The following is a 19,751-nucleotide window of genomic DNA, read 5'->3' as shown; positions in this document are numbered from 1 at the left end:
TAATGAGAAGGAAGGCCACCAATAATTGGCTAAAGTTCATCACCATTAGTAGTTTGAGACTTGAGTTGCATTGTCCTTAATGAAGCAAATGAGAAAGTTGCCAATGACCCCAATAAACTCCCATGATGCAAAACCAAGTACTATAAAAATCTTTGTTCCTACATTAAGTTATGCTCATTGGGCCCTAATAGGGTTTTGTCATGGGGCTAGGCCCCAATTGATTTTCTTGGAAACTGGGTGAAAAACAATAATTGCAAAGTAGAAATAATGCAATACCAATTTAATAATTAGTTTTTTGTTATATTTGAGAATGAACAAATGGTTTGAAATGTGTTAGGGTTTTGGTTAGTGGATGTTGAAAAGCTGTCTCTTACATTGTTTTATTAGAGTCAAGGTTTTGGCATAATTGGACCAATTCCCACATGTAGAGATTCCTAACATTCCATTCAATCTTCATCCTTTCCTTGACTTGTAGACATCTCATATGAGGTAAACACTAGGTCAAAGACTCACCAAATTGCTTATCCTTAGATGGCACCCTTAGGTGCTGGTGGAGATTGACATAATTAAAAAAGGTGTATATTTTCTCACCCTTAAAAAACAAGCAATGTTGATAACAAGAGCATGATGGGAGGTGTGCAAGCATACCCCTTAATGGGCCAAATATCTCAACCTAGGATTCAAAAACCATAACATGTGAGCTAAAGTATGTAGTCAAGATAAAGAAGGAATTAGAGTGGCTTATTATGCCAAGATTGAGACCTAGATTGGCTACATGATGATTGAAATGATGAGTGAAACATAGTCGAACAAGTAAGAATACTCTTGGTTGGGTTGGTTCAAGTTGAAGCTTTTAACACTTCTAAGAGATATACGAGAGACATGCATTGAGAAAATGTTTCCACTTGCCCTTTGTCTCTAACTAAAAAAATATAAATAGAATGATCAAATAGAGATGGTTGGTAACTATATATATTTGAATAAAGGTTTCAAACCTTCCACTTAATCTCCACTTAACGTGCACCCCTTATTTTCCATGTCTACCGTTTAGACAAAAATTGACCTCATAATGAGATGGTTTGTTCTCCAAATACCGAAGCCTATGTTGAATTGAACTTTGCACAACCTTGATAGAGGCGGTGGATGTGTACTACTTGACCAAGACATAATATACAAGAAGTCCCTGAATGAAAGCTTGCCCACTTTATGTCTCCATTATGGATGCTTTAGACACTTCATGAAAAAGTACACTTTGCAACTCAATAATACTCCCCTAGCTAAGATATTTGATTGATAAACTTAATCACCTAATAAGGACTTGAATGAAATCTACTTGGTTCACTCTAAAGAAAATACAAATGTTCAATATTGACTTGGACTATCTTACTTTAGAGACCCTTTCCTCCTCCAACAAGCCCTTTTACATCTTATGGAGGACACTATCAAAAGTGGATGCAACAATGGAAGCATAAACATGCGTTGAAATAAATTGTTGAACACAAGACAAAAGAGAAAGGAAAGAAGGAACACCGAAGAACACAATACATATGAGAACTCAAATGTATGCTCAAGAAATGGAATCCATATATCCAACATGAGACAGTCGCATACAACAGTGAGTCTCTAGCTGTGTGGGCACCAACACTAGCTCCTCTCTCCACCAGTAGAAGATCCACAAGTGTGATGGTGAGTGACTAATTGATTGAGGAGGAGCTTGAATAAATATGACAAAGTGTGCCCTCAATATGATCAGGTTGGCCAACATTTAATGTTGGTCGACCAGTAATAAATGCTAAATATGACCAAAACGAAGACCATAAAAACTGCTTAAATGCACGGACTCACACATGAGTTGACATATCTGCTAATATCCTCTCTCAGATCATGGATGATCTGATATGATACAATGGTACAATGGTAATGCATCATAAACCATACAACATAGAACCACCAAGTAGAGAACTAGGGGTACCCAAGCAATGGGTGTGAAAGCCACCACCAAGGTGCCTTGGAGAAAATTTGATGCCGATGTCAATTGTACTAGTACTTGAAAATAGAGAATATCATAGCATATCTCTATGTTTGTCCCAACGTCTCTTAGTAGCATACATGAATATCCTATCAAAAATGCCTTTAGAACATACATGACCATGGATTCCCCGCCTTTGGCTAGACTACCAAAGGGTCCCCCCATGTGAACTCATGATAAGGAACCAAGGTTCTCTATCACACAACCCATCATGAAACTCTAGGATTTGAACCTGCCAGATTTCAATCGATGTGTCAGGGAAGTCGCTCTCTGGATCCTATGCATTTGTATAGATGTATATATGAGACACGACTACCCCATCTGTCCATCCTCTCACACACCCTCTCTCGCACTGGAGGGTCATGAGGGATGCTGTCATCACCACCACTCTAGTAAAGTAGTAGAGGGAAGGGGCCATTAATCCCTTCTCGTGTTTTGAAGAAGCTGATTCGTTCCGTGCCTTGGCCCTCGCTTTGGTCGAATAATTGGAGTTTGAGTTTGAGAAAGATGGTGACTCATTGGAGGACTCTGCATTGCTCTTCATTTTGTTCTCCTTCTGCTTCTCGGAAGCCACTAACCCTTTGCAGTTTGTCTGTAAACGATATTTCTTCCCACAGTGGTAACATTGGGTCTTCTTCTTCGAATCCCTCTTTGAAGCTGCAAAAGCCACATTGGAACCTCCATGTAACTTATCATCAGTGAATGTGCATGGAGGAGCCACCTATAGAGGATGATAAGATAAGGAGAGAAAAGAAGGTATTTGGAGAGGGAACATTGCCAAACCACAAGAACAAACCATAAAAAATGAGAGTTCATGAGTATTCGTATGAGAGTTCACATGAGTATTCACCAAAATTTGACCAAAACGAGAAGAAATCTATTGCGAAAAGTAAATAAATCAGCCAAAAACTATGTGAAATAGAAAAAAATGACTTGATGATGTAGTCATCTACTAGCCAGGAAGAGATGCAGAAACACCAAAACGTAGGCTGGCATAGAAACCCAAGTAATAGAGGTACTAACATAGGATGTATGGATACTGACATCAGCAAACACAACATTAAATGTAGGCGAACATGCCACCTTGATTAAAACGACATTTTCTTGATCAGCAATGGTCAAAACAGTCTTGAAATCAGTAAAGAAAACATAGCAAGAGCACAAAACCTGAAATATGATACCATGTCAGAAGTGGATATAGCAATGGAAGCATAAACATGTGCTAAAATAAACTGTTGAATTGTAATAAATCAATTTTCATGTTGCTTTAATTAAGAAATTAGCCTAGTTTGGACTGGAGTATAAAAGGCAAGAGGGTGCCAATGTTAATAATCTTTTAATCATTTTTCACATATCCACTTCTTGGAGCTTGAAGATATTTCCTTCCCTACCATTGTAAGGGGTGAGTTCCTTGCAGCAGCCATCATCAATTGATTCTTAAGCTTCCATGGCTTCAACATCTCTTGTAATTCTTGGTTGTAAGACATCTTGAATCAAGAAATGGCAAGCTATGGTTTCTAGCATTTCTTATTATCCAACATTTCTTGTTAGTCTTGTGTATATTTTCATTGAAGTGGTAACCTTCATTTCAATTGGTATCAGAGCAAATTGGAAACTTGAATGAAGGTATAATCCAACTCATGCGTTCAATGAATGACAAGTTTGGTAAGATAATTACACACATGGAGCAACAAAACCATAGGTTGGATACCAAATTTGAATAGTTGGTCACAATATTCAGCAACTTGGGTAACAAATTGCAAAGCAATCAACCTTCCCATGCTGAAGATGTACCTATTATTCATGGCAATGTGAGGTTTACAACATCCATCATCATATACCATCCACTTTTGAACATGGAGGATCTTCTAAGGTGAATGAAACAGTTCAGCCCCATACAAATTCTTAGAATAAGAACATGCCCAACACATGATAAAGCAAGAAAAGGGGACAGTTTCCAGCATGCTGAAGATCATGAATATAGGTTGCCACATGGGATATCCACTGATAACCAACAATCACATGGGAACTCATTGTTTGGATGTCAATATTTTGGAAATAATGGAAATGGATATCATTCATCTACCCCTAATCATGGACAACAAGCAATGAGTGATCATTTTAATAGACAATAGTCTTTTGGATATACCAACCATAATGGGCAGCACTATCATTTGGACAAGGAATACAAGGACAAGATCAATATATCCAATTTCAAAGGAGACAACCCTTCAATGGACTGAGAAATTGAAGAATGGATCAACAAGTTGGAAATGTATTTTACTCTCTACCCACACAATGATCAAGCAAAGATTTGTTATGCAACCCTACACCCAAAGGGATATGCGTATACGTGGTGGAGATACATGAGCAAGATTGGAGAGAATTTTCAGTCTTAGGAGGACTTCAAATCAGCAATGACTCAAGTGTTCATGTCACCAATGGAGAAGGAAAGGCTTGAAAGGAAATGGTATGATCTTAGGCAAAGGGGTTCTATTGTGAGGGAATACTCCAGCCAATTTCTAAACCTTTCCATGTATGTGGAAGGCATTTCTGATTCAGCCAAATTGAACAAATATATTTTTGATCTTGAACCAAACCTTTCAGCTGAAGTTGGGGCAGCCAAGCCTATAAATGTTCATGCAGCCATTCAATATGCTGAAAGGTACAGCTAGAAATATAGGAGAGATTTGACTTCATTTCAACCCAAAATAGGAATGAATTATCAATCAAATCAGTCTATGAGATTTGGACAGCGGTTCAGTCATCAACAAAGAGAGGGATTTAAAGCTGAAAACAAGTTTCAAAATAATTTCAGCAAGGTTTCAATCTATCCTACAGCATATGCTTCAAAACAGGGCAATAATTTTAGATATAATGCTGATCCAAAATGAGAATTCAAAAGGGTTGAAGGTGCAATTAGGCAATATCCCAATAACAACAACAACAAGGCACTTCTTAATGACAAATCCAAGGGTCTATGTTATAAATGTGGGGAGAAATGGTCTCCTGAGCACAAGCAAAACTGTAAGGGATATATGGCAAAGTCTAATATGATGAATATTGAAGACTCTGACGAAGAGGAGACATAAGAAGGACATCTTTTGCAAGTAGAGGCAGTTCCTACTTATGATGAGATTGCTGAGCATGATGATCAAGATACACAGGAGGAATTAGAGTCGGTTAGTCATTTTCCTTATGATCTAGGTGGTCCATTTGATCCTGGTGGATCAAAGGTTGATGATCCTTCTATAGTTTCTCGTCAGCCTATGTTATGTTCTATATCTTAGGATGCATGGATGGGATGTAAAGGTGAAAGTACACTTCGGCTTAAGGGTACTATAAATTCAAAGGTTGCCCATATTCTCATTGATGCGGACATCACACATAGTTTTATCAATGCCAAATCACTGTACGAGCTGAAGTTACTACATCAAGAAATAGAAGCCCCATTGAAGGTACAAGTGGCTAATGGTGCTCAAGAATTGAGCAAAGAGATATGCCGACAGACTCCTATTGAACTATCAAAGTCTTGCACTATTATGACGGACTTGGTTGTTCTAGATATGGGTCCTATTGACATCATCATTGGCTGCGATTGGCTTAAATAGCTTGAAAATTTTTCTTTGGATCTAAATTAGATATTCATGGAGTTTACTTGGAATGGGAAGTAAGTAAAACTTAATGGCATGGAGAGAAAGCAAATGGAAATAATCAGCAAGAAGATGATGAAGAAGGAAATTAATGCTACATCTTGCATTTTCACACTTCTTTTATCAAAGGCAGATGAAAATCAGCAATCTACTTCACCTAAGGAGCAAGATCCATATCTATGTAAACTTTTGGAAGAGTTTAAGGACATATTCCAGCCACCTACATCATTGCCTCCTCAGCGAGAAGTAGGTCATTCTATTGATTTAATGCTTAACACTAAACCCATCAACAAACCTCCTTACAGGTTATCCAAGTATAAGAGAGCAGAAGTAGATAAACAGGTTAAAGACTTGCTGGAAATGGGGTTTATTCAGCCTAGTCAGTCACCTTTTGCTTCTCCCGTACTAGTTGTAAAAAAGAAAGATGGGTCATTTAGGATGTGTATTGACTATAGAGACTTAAAAAAGAGCACCATAAAGAACATGTACCCAATCCCTCGCATTTATGATTTGTTGGATTAACTCAATGATGCAAGAGTTTTCACTAAGATTGACTTAAGGTCAAGATATCACCAAATTAGGATGAAAGCATGGGATGAGTACAAGACATCTTTTAGAATAGAGAGAGGTCTCTACCACTTCCTAGTTATGCCATTTGGACTTTCAAATGCACATGCAACTTTCCATGCTCTTATGAGCAAGATTTTACAGCCATTCTTGTATAAATTAGTCTTGGTATTCTTTGATGACATTCTCATGTATAGCAAGAGTAGAGATGAACATCTAAAGCATGTCAGAGAAGTCCTTCTTACCTTGGGAAGACACAAGCTTTTTGCAAAAGAAATCAAGTGTACTTTTATGGTTGATGAAGTAGAATATTTGGGTCATATAGTTGGTGAGAAAGGGATTATGGTTGATCCAAAGAAAGTCCAGTGCTTCAAGGATTGGCCCATACCATAGAATTCTACTTCACTAAGAGGATTTCTTGGATTATCTTCTTTCTATAGGAGATTATGCCCATGTAGTAGCTCCTCTTATTGATACATTGAAAAAGGAAGCTTTCTTTTGGGATGCTATAGCCACTAAGAGTTTCAATGAGTTGAAAAGTCTACTCATTTCAACACCTATCTTAGTGTGCCCCTCGGGTAAGGTACTCATGAATATATGTGTGCATCACGTGGGTTCAAAATAAGGTATTTTTTAAATACTATTTTTATACATTTTTTACATACAGAAGGTTGTAATATAAAGGGGTTATTGACATATTGAATAGAAAAGGGTTATGTTTTATTTAGGAAAAATTCACAGATAAGGATATTTATAAATAGGCCTTGAACGCACGTGATGTAGAGGATATACATATAGTAACTTCCCTGAGGTGTGCCAAGACTTTTCCAAGGAGTCACTATATTTGATGATGCTAGTGGCAGAGGTATTGGGGCTGTTTTATGCCAAGACCATGGTGTTATTACTTATAAAATTAGAAAATTGGATGATAAAGAAAGAGAACTCCACGTCTATGAGCAGGAAATATTAGCCATTCTTCATGCGATCAAGAAGTGGCACCACTACATTTATGGCAACCATTTTAAGGTGAAGAATGACCATCGTGTGTTGAAGTATTTCCTCTCTCAACCAAATCTATCTCCCAAACAAAGATGATAGTTAGCTACACTTCAGGGATATGATTTTGAGATTTCTTATATGGCAGGCAAGGATAATGTAGTGACAAATGCTTTATCCAGGATGTGGGCATGTTCTGTTTCTAACATCTCTACCATACATGAGGATTGGATCTAGGACATTCAAGAAGAATATATTTTAGATGAGCACACTAATAATATTATGAAGAAATTACAGCAAGACGATGGATCTAAATTTTTCAATTTCAAACGGAAAAATTGACATCTTTGGTTTAAAGGAAGAGTATACTTGACCCCTCAGTCATCATTTAGATCTCGAATTTTATAGGAGGTTCATTCTTCTCCTTTGGCAAGATATATTGGATTGTTTAAAACCTTTGACAAGATCTATAAATGCTTCTATTGGAAGGGACTTTGGAAAGATGTCAAGGAATATGTGATATAGTGCTTACCATGCCAGCAAAATAAAGACTCAAATTTATTGCCTAGTGGTCTACTTCAGCTTTTGCCTATTCCACATGGTAAATGGATTCATATGAGCATGGATTTTATTATGGGACTTCCTACCGCTAAGCAAGACTGGAATAGCATTTTTGTTGTGGTTGATCATCTTACAAAATCAGCCCACTTTTTACCTACCAAAGTCTAATATTTAGCCAAACAAGTGACATATCAATTCATGGAAGAGATTTTCAGGCTTCATGGATTACCTATGAAGATTGTTTCTAATAGAAATTCCAAGTTCATGGGGAATTTTTGGAAAAGTTTTTTTACTTCCATGGGCATAAAATTGACTCCAAGTACTGCCTATCATCCACAAACAAATGGCCAAACTGAAAGGATCAATAAATGGTTAGAAATCTATCTCGGACACTTTTGCCATGATACACAGAATGCATGGGATCATTGGATTCATCTTGCGGAGCTCTATTACAATTATACTCATCACATGAGTATTGGTATGTCACCATTTGAGGCATTGTATGGATATAAAGTCCAAGTACCTTCAGCATTGTTTCACAATGAAGTGAATCCTCTTGCTCGAGAAGAGTTGGAAAAGATGGAAGCCTTAATGAAGCAATGTAAAGAAAATATCAGAAAGGCACAAGAGACAATGAAATCATACGCGGATGATAAAAGAAAGCATGTGGATTTTGAAGAAGGAGAATGGGTATTTTTGAAAGTACCTAAGTTTCGTTATGCTTCTCTCAAGGGTGGACATAATAAGCTTGCTCATCGCTATTATGGTCCATATCAAATCATAAAGGAAGTTGGGGATCTTGCTTACCAACTTGATTTACCTCCTACCACACACATTCACAATGTTTTTCATGTGTCTCAACTCAAGAAATACATTGGGCCTAACATACAAGTTCTTGAAGAACCACCTCCTCTTGATGAATATGGCTTAATCATCTATGAGCCCGAAAGAATTGTTGGTAAGAGAGAGAAGGTTCTAAGGAACCATATTGTTATTGAATATCTTGTAAAGTGGAAGAGATTATCTATGGAAGAATCATCTTGGCAACATGCTTCATATTTAGATCAGTTTCCATGGCTTCTTCAAGAAGATAATTCCACAGTGGATGGCTTGCTGTATTAATTTTCTATCATGAAAATAATTGACCTATCGATATCCAAATTGGATTTTGATGATATGGATGGATACGTTATGAAGTATACTTTATTTCCATATCTCATATGTGACAATCTGACATCTCTATCCAAAGTTATGGGTCATTTATTATCACTACACCCTGTTCAGGACATCATTACAGATTTCCACTATTTTGAGCTTATTTTGGAGATTCTTTTCAATGGAAGATTATCTTCTTCAATGGACAACTTCAACAAGGATATTCAGCATTGGCCTCTCACTTCTTAACAATTACCATTCATTTGTCCTTTCATTCTTCAAAGTTTTGAGGACAAAACTTTTGGGTAGGGATGGATTGTAATAAATCAATTTTCATGTTGCTTTAATTAGGAAATTAGCCTAGTTTGGACTGGAGTATAAAAGGCAAGAGGGTGCCAATGTAAATCATATTTTAATCATTTTTCACATCTCCACTTCTTGGAGCTTGAAGGTATTTCCTTCCCCACCATTGTAAGGGGCGAGTTCCTTGCAGCAGCTATCATCAATTGATTCTCAAGCTTCCATGGCTTCAACATCTCTTGTAATTCTTAGTTGTAAGACATCTTGAATTAAGAATGGCAAGCTATGGTTTCCAGCATTTCTTGTTAGTCTTGTGTAAATTTCCATTGAAGTGATAACCTTCATTTCATGAATATGAGACAAAGGAGAAAGGAAAGAAAGAACATCGAAGAACACAATACATATGAGAACTCAAATATATGCTCAGGAAATGGAATCCATATATCCAACACGAGATAGTCGCATACAATACTGAGTCATTGGCTGTATAGGCATCGACATCACTAGCTCCCCTCTCCACCAATAGAAGATCCACAAGTGTGATGGTAAGTAACTGACTGACACTGAGGAGGAGCCTGAATAAATAGAACAAAAATACGTCCTCAATATGATCAGGTCGACCAACATTTAATGCTGGTTGGCCAGCAATAAATGCTAAATATGATTAAAATGAAGACCACAAAAATGTCTAAAATAATCCAAATAGTGCCCAGTCCTAAAGCATGCACAGACTCACACATGAACTGACATATTTGCTAATAGACACTACATTTAAAACTCAAGAGAATGGTTGAACCTAAGAAACTCAATAAGAAGAGGTATTAGATGGGTGTGACCACAACGAACTTGTAGGCAAGTGGTGATGCATTGCAACTAAGACCATGTTGTCATCTAGATAGAAGTTGATTTCATGGATGGAACTCAAGGAAACAAAACACTTTCTAAGAGGTTGGATGACTATCAAGCACATGTAGAATTGTAATAGCTAAGCAAACTTTGATTATCACAAAGAACTGTTACGAGTGAAGATAATATTGAGCTCGAATTTGGCCTTAAAAGGAAGGTTTAGACAACCTATCATCTTTAGTAAAGATGAAGGGGGGAAAATGTAAATGAGGTGCCACCCTAGAGAAGTGGCCTAACCCTAATTCTCCTCCATTATTGAGAGTGATTAAGGGAAGGTGAGGGAGAAGTGTGTTGAGCCAGGGACTGAGGGAAGGTAAAGCTCTTCATCATGTTATTACTTTTATCTTTTTCATTGCTAGCTTCTTAACTTCTTGGTGTGCTTGGTGGTGGATGCAAAGGAGTGATAACATTCGATTGTGTTTCTTGGGTCGTGGAACCATCTTTGAGCCTTCAAGCTTTCGGACTACAACATGGGAAGGTAAGATAGGTGAGTTCACTACACCTCAAAACTAGTCTTGTGTTCTTGCTTTCTTGGGATAGAGAGGAGGATGCTTGGTTAGTTAGATTGGAGTATCAAGAGACAAGGTGAGAGATTGTTGCTGAAGTGAGTTGTAGCTTCTGAAATGATAGAAGTGTGTCCAATGTCTTGGCTACTAGGCGTTTAGCCCAACAAAAGAAAATGATGAAATACCAGATGGCAAATGAGTGGCAATAGACATTAACACAAATAACTTGCAATTTACTATAGTGAGTGTCTATGGTTGGGGCTGAAGGTTGAGACTGTGGGAGTTAATGACCCTGTAGTTTTTTCTCCTTACCTTTAAGTGTTTTGTCAAATAATCCTTAAGATGGCCTAGGAGATGTGTGCGATGTCAGAGAGTCAGCTAGGATGGGAATCTTAAAAAAAGCATATTCATGAGAGGAGAGAGAGAGACTACCATGTTTGATGACATGCTAGACTTAGACCTAGTAGTCCTTGTTTTGTTGGGTACTAGCAATGACCTTCACTTCCCTTAGTCATGTTTAGTTTGGAGTCAAAACGAAGTGGACTTGGTCACATGCCCAAGTATTTGGCTTGAATACTTGGACATGTGCCTGTGTAGGTCGAATTGACTCGCGTGTGTACCGAGTGTTACTTTGTTAATAAGGAATCAAGGATGGGATGTGATAATTGAATGGTAGACGACACTTGAATGGTCTACAGGGTATGGAAATAGAAGGATTCGAGGAAAAGAGTTGGATGCAGATGGCTTTTTGATAGAGCCTGAGTTTATTTATGACAAGGCAAAGGTGAACTAGTCATTGTGAAGAAGACAATGAGCGAGTTGAGAGAGAAAACCGCGACTCTCCAGCCACGAAGGGTCCTCACGCGGTTTGAACATTGGGCCGTGCGAGCGAGTCATCCGAAGCAGAAATTGTCTCTCAAAATTACGGGCTAAGCAAAAAGATCGATCGAAGATGCGGAATGCGTCAATCATCAAATGGATTCCTTATGCCACCACAAATACTCTCAAGTCGACCTAAAAAGCTGCGGAGAAAACATTGATTGTGCCACCACAAATACTCGCAGTAATTCGCCGAAAACATGCGGAGAACAACCTCCTGTTATTATCGAGAAAATTTAGATAGACAGAAATAATATTTTGTCTATCTGATGCGCAAAAGCTGGCACAAACCTTCGTACACGTTCTCCTCACTAGCGCTCCCTCCATTTTCTTCTCATCTCTCTCTCTCTCTCTCTCTCTCATTCCCCTCTCTTCTCAAATCTCTCTCTTTCCTTCCCCTTCGCATCAAGGCTTGTTCTCTTACTCTCTGTTCTAGCCCACACAATGAGACCTTGTCTTCCGCTTCATCTCTTCTTCCCCTCCATACCCTGGCAGCTTCGCAGGTGTCTGTGCTGTGCATCGATCTGAGACTGAAATAGTCTGAGCAATTATTCGCAAATACTGCAGGGGAGATCGATACATTTCCTCACAGAGGAGTGTTGGCTGCGCCATTTGATTGTTTTGCTGCTGCAGGGGAAGGAGGTTTCTGTGTAGTAGAGGAGGCCGGGCGGGGTGCCAGGAGCAGGAGAGCAGCCATGGCGACCTCGGTGCGGTCGCATAGGACAGGAGGAGTAAACGGAGGAGCTGGAAATGGAGGAGGAGGAGTAGGAAGTGGAATAGGAGGGGGGGTAGGGATCCCGGGGGGTGGCAATGGAGTGAACAGCGCATACATGAGGCGGAGCTCCAGCGGGCGCTACCACAACTTCTCGCGCGACTCGGCGGACCTCGACTCGTCCTCGGTGGACATGAGCGTCTTCAACGCAGACTACACGGTCCACATCCCGCCCACGCCAGACAACCAGCCCATGGGCCTGGCCGACGTCGCCGCCATGAAGGCCGAGCAGCAGATAGTCTCCAGCAGCATCTTCACCGGCGGCTTCAACAGCGTCACGCGCAGCCACGTGCTGGACAAGATGACCGACGGGGCCGGCGACCACCCGCAGATGGGCGGAGCCCGCGGCGGCTCCGCCTGCCACATGCCCGGCTGCGACGGCCGCGTCATCCGCGACGAGCGTGGGGAGGAGCTCTCGCCCTGCGAGTGCAACTTCAAGATCTGCCGCGACTGCTACGCTGACGCTATCAAGGCCGGCGGGACGTGCCCGGGCTGCAAGGAGCCCTACAAGGGCGGCGATTCGGACGATCCGTTTCTGCGCGACGACACCCCTTCGCCGCTGCCGCTGCCGCTGCCCGCGCCGGAGGCCGCCCGCAGCATGGAGCGCGGCCTATCGCTTGTCAAGTCCAAGAAGATGGGCGGCACCGGCGGCGGCGGCGACAACAACCAGCTGCTGCTGCGGAGCCAGGCGGCTGCCGCCAACGCGGACTTCGACCATGCCCACTGGCTGTACGAGACCAAGGGCACCTACGGCTTCGGCAACGCCCTCTGGCCCAAGGAGCCCGACCCCTACACCGGCCTGGGCGGCGCCGCGTCCGACCTCCCGGACTTCAAGGACAGGGCGCGGCGCCCTCTCTCTCGCAAGGTGAAGGTTCCGGCCGGTATCCTTAGCCCTTACAGGTATCCCGCCGCTACCTTCACACCTGGGCCCGCCGACCTTGACAACTGGCCTTCTTCGTTGACTTTGAATTTCCCCGCTTGTCGACATTGGATTTTTTTTTCTTTTGTGCACTTTTAGTTTTTTCCTCTTGTTGCCTATTTAATGCTGGTCGTTTATTGGATCGCCAGATCTTTGCGTCTAAAAATCTTATCAAAGGGTTTAGACGTACTTTGGGCATCTTCTGTTTTGCGTGCAGAATCATAATCATCTTGATTATCAAAGGATTAGATTAGATACTACTTGTGGCATCTTCTGTCCCAAGTTCATTTGGTATAACCAACCTACGAATGGCATGTACAAAAAGGGATCTTATTCTGTAAGGGGGGGGGGGGGGGGGGGGGGGGGGGGGGGCATGTGTAAAATTCCAAAGGTTTATAGTTCACTCACCCATTCAACAGAATGCCTCTGAGATGTCCTGACTATGGAATGATCTTCAAGTGCTGGCTAACCTACTAGTCTAATCCCAAAAAGCTTGTTACAGTGGCGAGGGTTTGAACTCACACAAGATATCTGATCTTATCTTAGCAAATGCCCAGAATCATTAGTTATCTGTCATCTATATCTTTAAAAAGTAAAAGCTGCAGCACCATTTGTTGCACCCAATGTGGAAGAAGTGCTTGTATCTCTGAGACTTGCGTGTTTTGTGCTAATTTTGCAGGCTCCTTGTAGTGGTCCGACTCGTGGCCCTGTGCCTGTTCATCACATGGCGTGTCTCGCACCCCAACACGGACGCTATCTGGCTATGGGGCATGTCCATCGTGTGCGAGATCTGGTTCGCCATCTCGTGGATTTTGGATCAGCTGCCGAAGCTATGTCCAGTGAACCGAGCCACAGACCTGGCGGTTCTCAAGGACAAATTCGAGAGCCCGAGCCCGGATAACCCCACCGGCCGCTCCGACCTGCCGGGCATCGACGTGTTCGTGTCCACAGCAGACCCTGAGAAGGAGCCCCCCCTCGTCACCGCCAACACCATCCTCTCCATCCTCGCCGCAGAGTACCCCGTCGAGAAGCTCTCCTGCTACCTCTCAGACGATGGCGGAGCCCTCCTCACCTTCGAGGCCCTTGCCGAGGCCGCCAGCTTTGCCCGCATCTGGGTGCCCTTCTGCCGCAAGCACAACATCGAGCCCCGTAATCCCGAATCCTACTTCAACCTCAAGGGCGATCCCACCAAGAATAAGGTCAGGCAGGACTTCGTCAAGGACCGCAGGAGAGTGAAGCGGGAGTATGATGAATTCAAAGTGCGGATCAATAGCCTGCCGGACTCCATCCGCCGGAGGTCGGACGCTTACAACGCTCATGAGGAGATCAAAGCCAAGAGAGAGCAGATGGAAAGTGGGATACCTCCCACGGAGCCATTGAATGTGATCAAAGCAACGTGGATGGCAGATGGCACGCATTGGCCTGGGACGTGGAGCAAGGCAGCGGTGGAGCACAGCAGGGGAGACCATGCAGGGATCATTCAGGTAAAAAGATCCGTGATTTCGAATCGTTGTGGACTTACTTGAGCAGCGTCATTTCAATGCTGGCCTCGTAATCGAATCTTTCTAGCTGTCACTATGATCGTCCCTTGCGGCCAGCAGGCACAAAGAAGTTTAAGTCAAATTGGGCAGGGGGGCTGATGGCCTGAGGTCCCCTCCCCAAACCACCGCCTATCTACGTATGTGGTGCGTCTCATGATGTTAAAACTCCTGCAGGTTAAAAGAACCCCCTTACCAAGTGCTTGCGAGGGTTGCAGGATTTGCACGCTATTCTGACATATCAACTGTTCTTGACTCGGCATTAGGATGAATCAACATCCATCAGCATCCTTAGAATGCAGCTCCAAATAAAATGTTGTGTCAGCATTAGAATTAGAACGCTCTACTCATGCATTCTGAGAATGCCGATGCGTCAGGAGCAAGTTGCTTTCCTATGGAAGGCCCATCGCTAGTTTAGGATAGAAGGGATTGTGAAGAAGCAGCTCCTCGATTTTTGATTTTAGCTGATGTTTTGCTAACAATGAATTCCCTTCTGTTCTGATCAGGTTATGCTGGCGCCGCCCAGCTACGATCCTCTCTATGGAGGCCCAGACGTCGAGGAGAATCTGATCGACACCAGCGACATCGATATTCGACTCCCCATGCTTGTCTACGTTTCCCGAGAGAAGAGGCCCGGGTATGACCACAACAAGAAGGCCGGTGCCATGAACGCCCTTGTTCGTAGCTCCGCGATCATGTCCAACGGGCCCTTCATCCTCAACCTGGACTGCGACCACTACATCTACAACTCCATGGCACTGCGGGAGGGGATCTGCTTCATGATGGACAGGGGAGGGGAGAATATCTGCTACGTGCAGTTCCCGCAGAGGTTCGAGGGTATAGATCCCAACGACAGGTATGCGAACCACAACACGGTGTTCTTTGACGGGAACATGAGGGCGCTGGACGGGCTGCAGGGGCCGATGTACGTGGGGACGGGGTGCATGTTCAGGAGGATAGCGCTGTATGCCTTCGATCCACCGCGGTATAAAGACAGGGGGGGCTTCTGTGCGTGCTGCTGCGGCGGAGGGAGGAGGAAGAAGGTAAGTGAAATTTTGGAACTGGATTACTGCATCATCATAATGAGTTAGTTATCTACTTTTGAGGGAGGCAGAATGAAATTGTCTAGTCTGAGGGAGGGATACCATAAACTTGAATTGCTGTCTATACTTAATGAAATGCTCAATTGATAAGAGACATGAGCCAAATTGTTATCCAGGTAGCTAGATACATGAGGTATCTCCGAATCGTATAAATGGAAGTTTTAGACAAATTCCAATATGGGAATCTCCGAGCAAATGCTTATCATATCACAGGAAGTTTTAGACGAATTGCGATATAATTCCCATACTGTGGATCACATCAAGATTAGGAGCTTTTGCGAGGGAGGGGCTGCATACATAGCTAAATAAGGTTTTGCATGCACAGCTAATTAAGGAGGTTCCCCTGCTCAGGGGGCGGCAGGGGGAGCAGAAAGCTCCGATGTAGAAGAACAGAAGGGGAAAACAGCCCCTTTTCACACGAGAGAATGTCAAAGCAGCGACTTCTTGTGCAAGATGCTTTATCGTTGCAACATAACTGACGGCGTCTTGCTTTTTTGCCGAGGCAGGTGCATAACAGGAGGACGGACTTTGAGGCTGACGAGGAGGGGCTGGAGAGCGAGCTGGTGCCGAAGAAGTTCGGGGGGTCGAACACCTTCCTCATGTCGGTGCCCAAGGCGGAGTTCCAGGGGCGGCCGCTGGCGGACCACCCGGGGGTCCGGCACGGGCGGCCGCCCTGCGCCCTGGTGGGGCCGCGCGAGCCCCTGGACCCGCCCACCATCGCGGAGGCCATCAGCGTCATCTCGTGCTGGTACGAGGACAAGACGGAGTGGGGCGCCAGCGTGGGTTGGATCTACGGCTCCGTCACGGAGGACGTGGTCACCGGCTACCGCATGCACGACCGAGGCTGGCGCTCCGTCTACTGCGTCACCAAGCGCGACGCCTTCCGGGGCACGGCGCCCATCAACCTCACGGACCGGCTGCAGCAGGTGCTCCGGTGGGCGACGGGGTCGGTGGAGATCTTCTTCTCGCGCAACAACGGGCTGCTGGCGGGGCCGAGGATGAAGGTCCTGCAGAGGATTGCCTACCTGAATGTGGGGATCTACCCGTTCACGTCCATCTTCCTGATGGTGTACTGCTTCCTGCCGGCGCTGTCCCTGTTCACGAACCAGTTCATTGTACAGACGCTGGACGTGCTGTTTCTGATATACCTGCTGGTGATTAGCCTGACGCTGTGCATGCTGGCGGTGCTGGAGGTGAAGTGGGCCGGGATCACGCTGGAGGAATGGTGGCGCAACGAGCAGTTCTGGGTGATCGGGGGCACCAGTGCGCACATCGCGGCGGTGCTGCAGGGGCTGCTGAAGGTGGTGGCCGGCATCGACATCTCCTTCACCCTGACGTCCAAGGCCTCCGCGGAGGGCGAGGACGACGAATTCGCGGAGCTGTACGTGGTGAAGTGGACGTCCCTCATGATCCTGCCGCTCACCATCATGATGGTGAACATGATCGCCATCGCCGTGGCCGTGGCCCGCACCATCTACAGCACCGACCCGGAGTGGAGCAAGCTCCTGGGTGGCGTCTTCTTCAGCGCCTGGGTGCTCCTCCACCTCTACCCCTTCGCCAAGGGCCTCATGGGCCGCCGCGGCCGCACCCCTACTATCATCTGGGTCTGGTCCGGCCTCCTCTCCATCACCATCTCCCTCCTCTGGGTCGCCATCAGCAACCCGCAGGGCCAGTTCTCCTCGGGCTTCTCCTTGTAATTATGAAGAGGAAGCAACAACAATTACTGCACAGTCCTCTTTCATACAACATCCCAGGACACGAAAAACCCCATTTCATCGTGATGAGAGAGACAAAACAGATCATTCACAATCGGATATGAGAATGACACACACCCAAGACAATGGAGGACTGCCATCATGCCATGCCGGCCAAATCTTTGCCTATTATGGTTTCCCTAATAAACGCCGGATCTCCATCCCTTGCAACCCCCATTCTTTCTTTATTAGCTCCATGATCTAGAACAAGTGGGCTACACTCAGGAGGAGATCCCCAGCATCCTATTCTTTCTTTAGCTTCACGAGAACAGATTATCACAGTCAGTTTTGATGGATATGTAGGTCTTTTGACATTTCAGCAGCCTTCCATCCCCCTCTCTCTCTCTCTCTCTCTCTCTCTGTGTAATGTTTCCTCATTTTCCCTTCACCCCGCGGCCCTCCTGTCATGTCATGTATACATACGTGGTGCATTCACTGTAAGGTGTTTTGTACGCTCACCAGATTGATTTCATTCGACCCAAAAGTTGTCTTGCTCTGTACAGCAGCACCAGAGTGAGAAGCCCTGGTGTACTTGGGTTCGTTCAGCTCTTTTAAAGACAAGACATTCATGAGTTTATTCTTCATGGAAGGCGTCTGTTGTACTCTTTGTGTGTTTTCTCAATTCCATTTGATGTTCTTGAAGGATGCGCTTCCGCAGTGTTTTGAAGCGAAGAAGCAAGACACTGTAAGCAGTACAATATAAGTACCTACAAACTTAATCAATATCCATTTTTATGTGGCATTAACGTAATCATGTTTATCATGTAACTATTAAACAAGTGGAGTAAATCAACTCAAATTCTTGTATGACATCTAACATAGTCATGCTTATGCAATAACGTTAAAGCTACATGTAACACACTCACTAGGCTTAAACCATCAACCAGTGAGGAGAGTTGCATGTAAGACCATGTGGTTATAATTATAATTCCTAGCATGCAAGACAATGTGACTACACTTAGAAGATGTATGTATGCATCCAAAACGAATGTGTCCTCTAAGATACACTTCCTGGACAATTAGATTGATTATAATTATAATTCTTGCCATGCAAGACAATGTGATTACACACTCATAAGATGTATGTATGCATCCAAAATGTACATGTCCTCTAAGGTACACCTTATGCACAACTAGATTGATTATAATTCTTGCATACATGGCCTAAATAAGCAGAACAAGTTAACACACCAATGATTTATAACAATCAAATATCCTTGATAATATAATATTTCATTTTCACATTAAAATAAAATTAATAAGAATCTCATCCAATTCAACTCTGGCTTTAACATCCGCAAAAGTGCAAATAATTATCAAAAGTTATTTAGGTGAGCCCCTTGTAAACTAGGGGCACACCCATCCATTGGCATAATAGAAACTATTTAGTTATAATATCTTCTTGTTAAATAATGTGTGATTTGAGTAGCCTTGGCTAGAGTCCTCCTATGCCATTGGAAGTTCACTCCTTCAAGTTCTTAAATGGCTCCTAACTTATTTTTGGGTGGACAATATCCATTGAGACACATTACACCCATCACACTTATTTCTTCACATTCAATCTTTCTTCCTATATCGCTCCATAAATATGTGGATGTAATATGTAAGTAGCCTTATGCTTCATAATGAATGCAAAATATAAACGATTAAAAAAAATAAGCGGAGTGAATAAATCTATTTGTATTGCACGATCAACACATAATATGAGTAAATAATATAACGAAAAATGTTTAGATCAACACAATTTGAGAGAATAAAGTTTAGTTATTAAAAAGGTAATACTAAGCAAATATGCCCATCTTGCTCTAGAACCTATGTGATTTCCATGGCTTTACAACCACATGATGCCTCATTTGGTTGATCATTTTTCTTGATTCTCTCAAGAATCGACATCCCTTTGACCTTGATATTTTAGTAACTTGCCCATAGTTGACAAAGTTCCTAGGGCACTAAATTAAAGTATGTGGAATAATTCTTGAGAAACATATAAGAGTTAAAAGAAAGGGTAGGACTACCTCACATTAAGGATGGAAAAAAAAGACCTATGCTGGTTAAGTCTCTTTTGTGAATGGGCAGGTCTCATTCAAATTTACTTTTAATCTAATCTACTTAA

At 43.1% G+C, this 19,751-nt stretch overlaps 1 protein-coding gene across 1 annotated transcript; it reads left to right on the top strand.

Annotated features, from left to right (window-relative positions):
- The first annotated feature begins 11,713 nt into the window (after positions 1-11,713).
- Positions 11,714-18,222, top strand: LOC148015351 (cellulose synthase-like protein D3). Its single transcript, XM_087665280.1, has 4 exons — positions 11,714-13,224; positions 13,923-14,727; positions 15,288-15,824; positions 16,391-18,222. Exons 1-4 carry the CDS (start codon positions 12,248-12,250, stop codon positions 17,579-17,581), a joined length of 3,510 nt encoding a protein of 1,169 aa, XP_087521406.1. The 5' UTR covers positions 11,714-12,247; the 3' UTR covers positions 17,582-18,222.
- The last annotated feature ends 1,529 nt before the right edge of the window (positions 18,223-19,751 follow it).

This window comes from Lygodium microphyllum, chromosome 24 (assembly GCF_053477565.2).
Source record: "Lygodium microphyllum isolate KBCC chromosome 24, Lygodium_microphyllum_v1.1.10, whole genome shotgun sequence".
In the NCBI taxonomy this organism is placed as follows: Eukaryota; Viridiplantae; Streptophyta; class Polypodiopsida; order Schizaeales; family Lygodiaceae; genus Lygodium; species Lygodium microphyllum.
The sequence above is the reverse complement of the archived record's forward strand: the minus strand, read 5'-3'. Positions and strand labels throughout refer to the sequence as shown.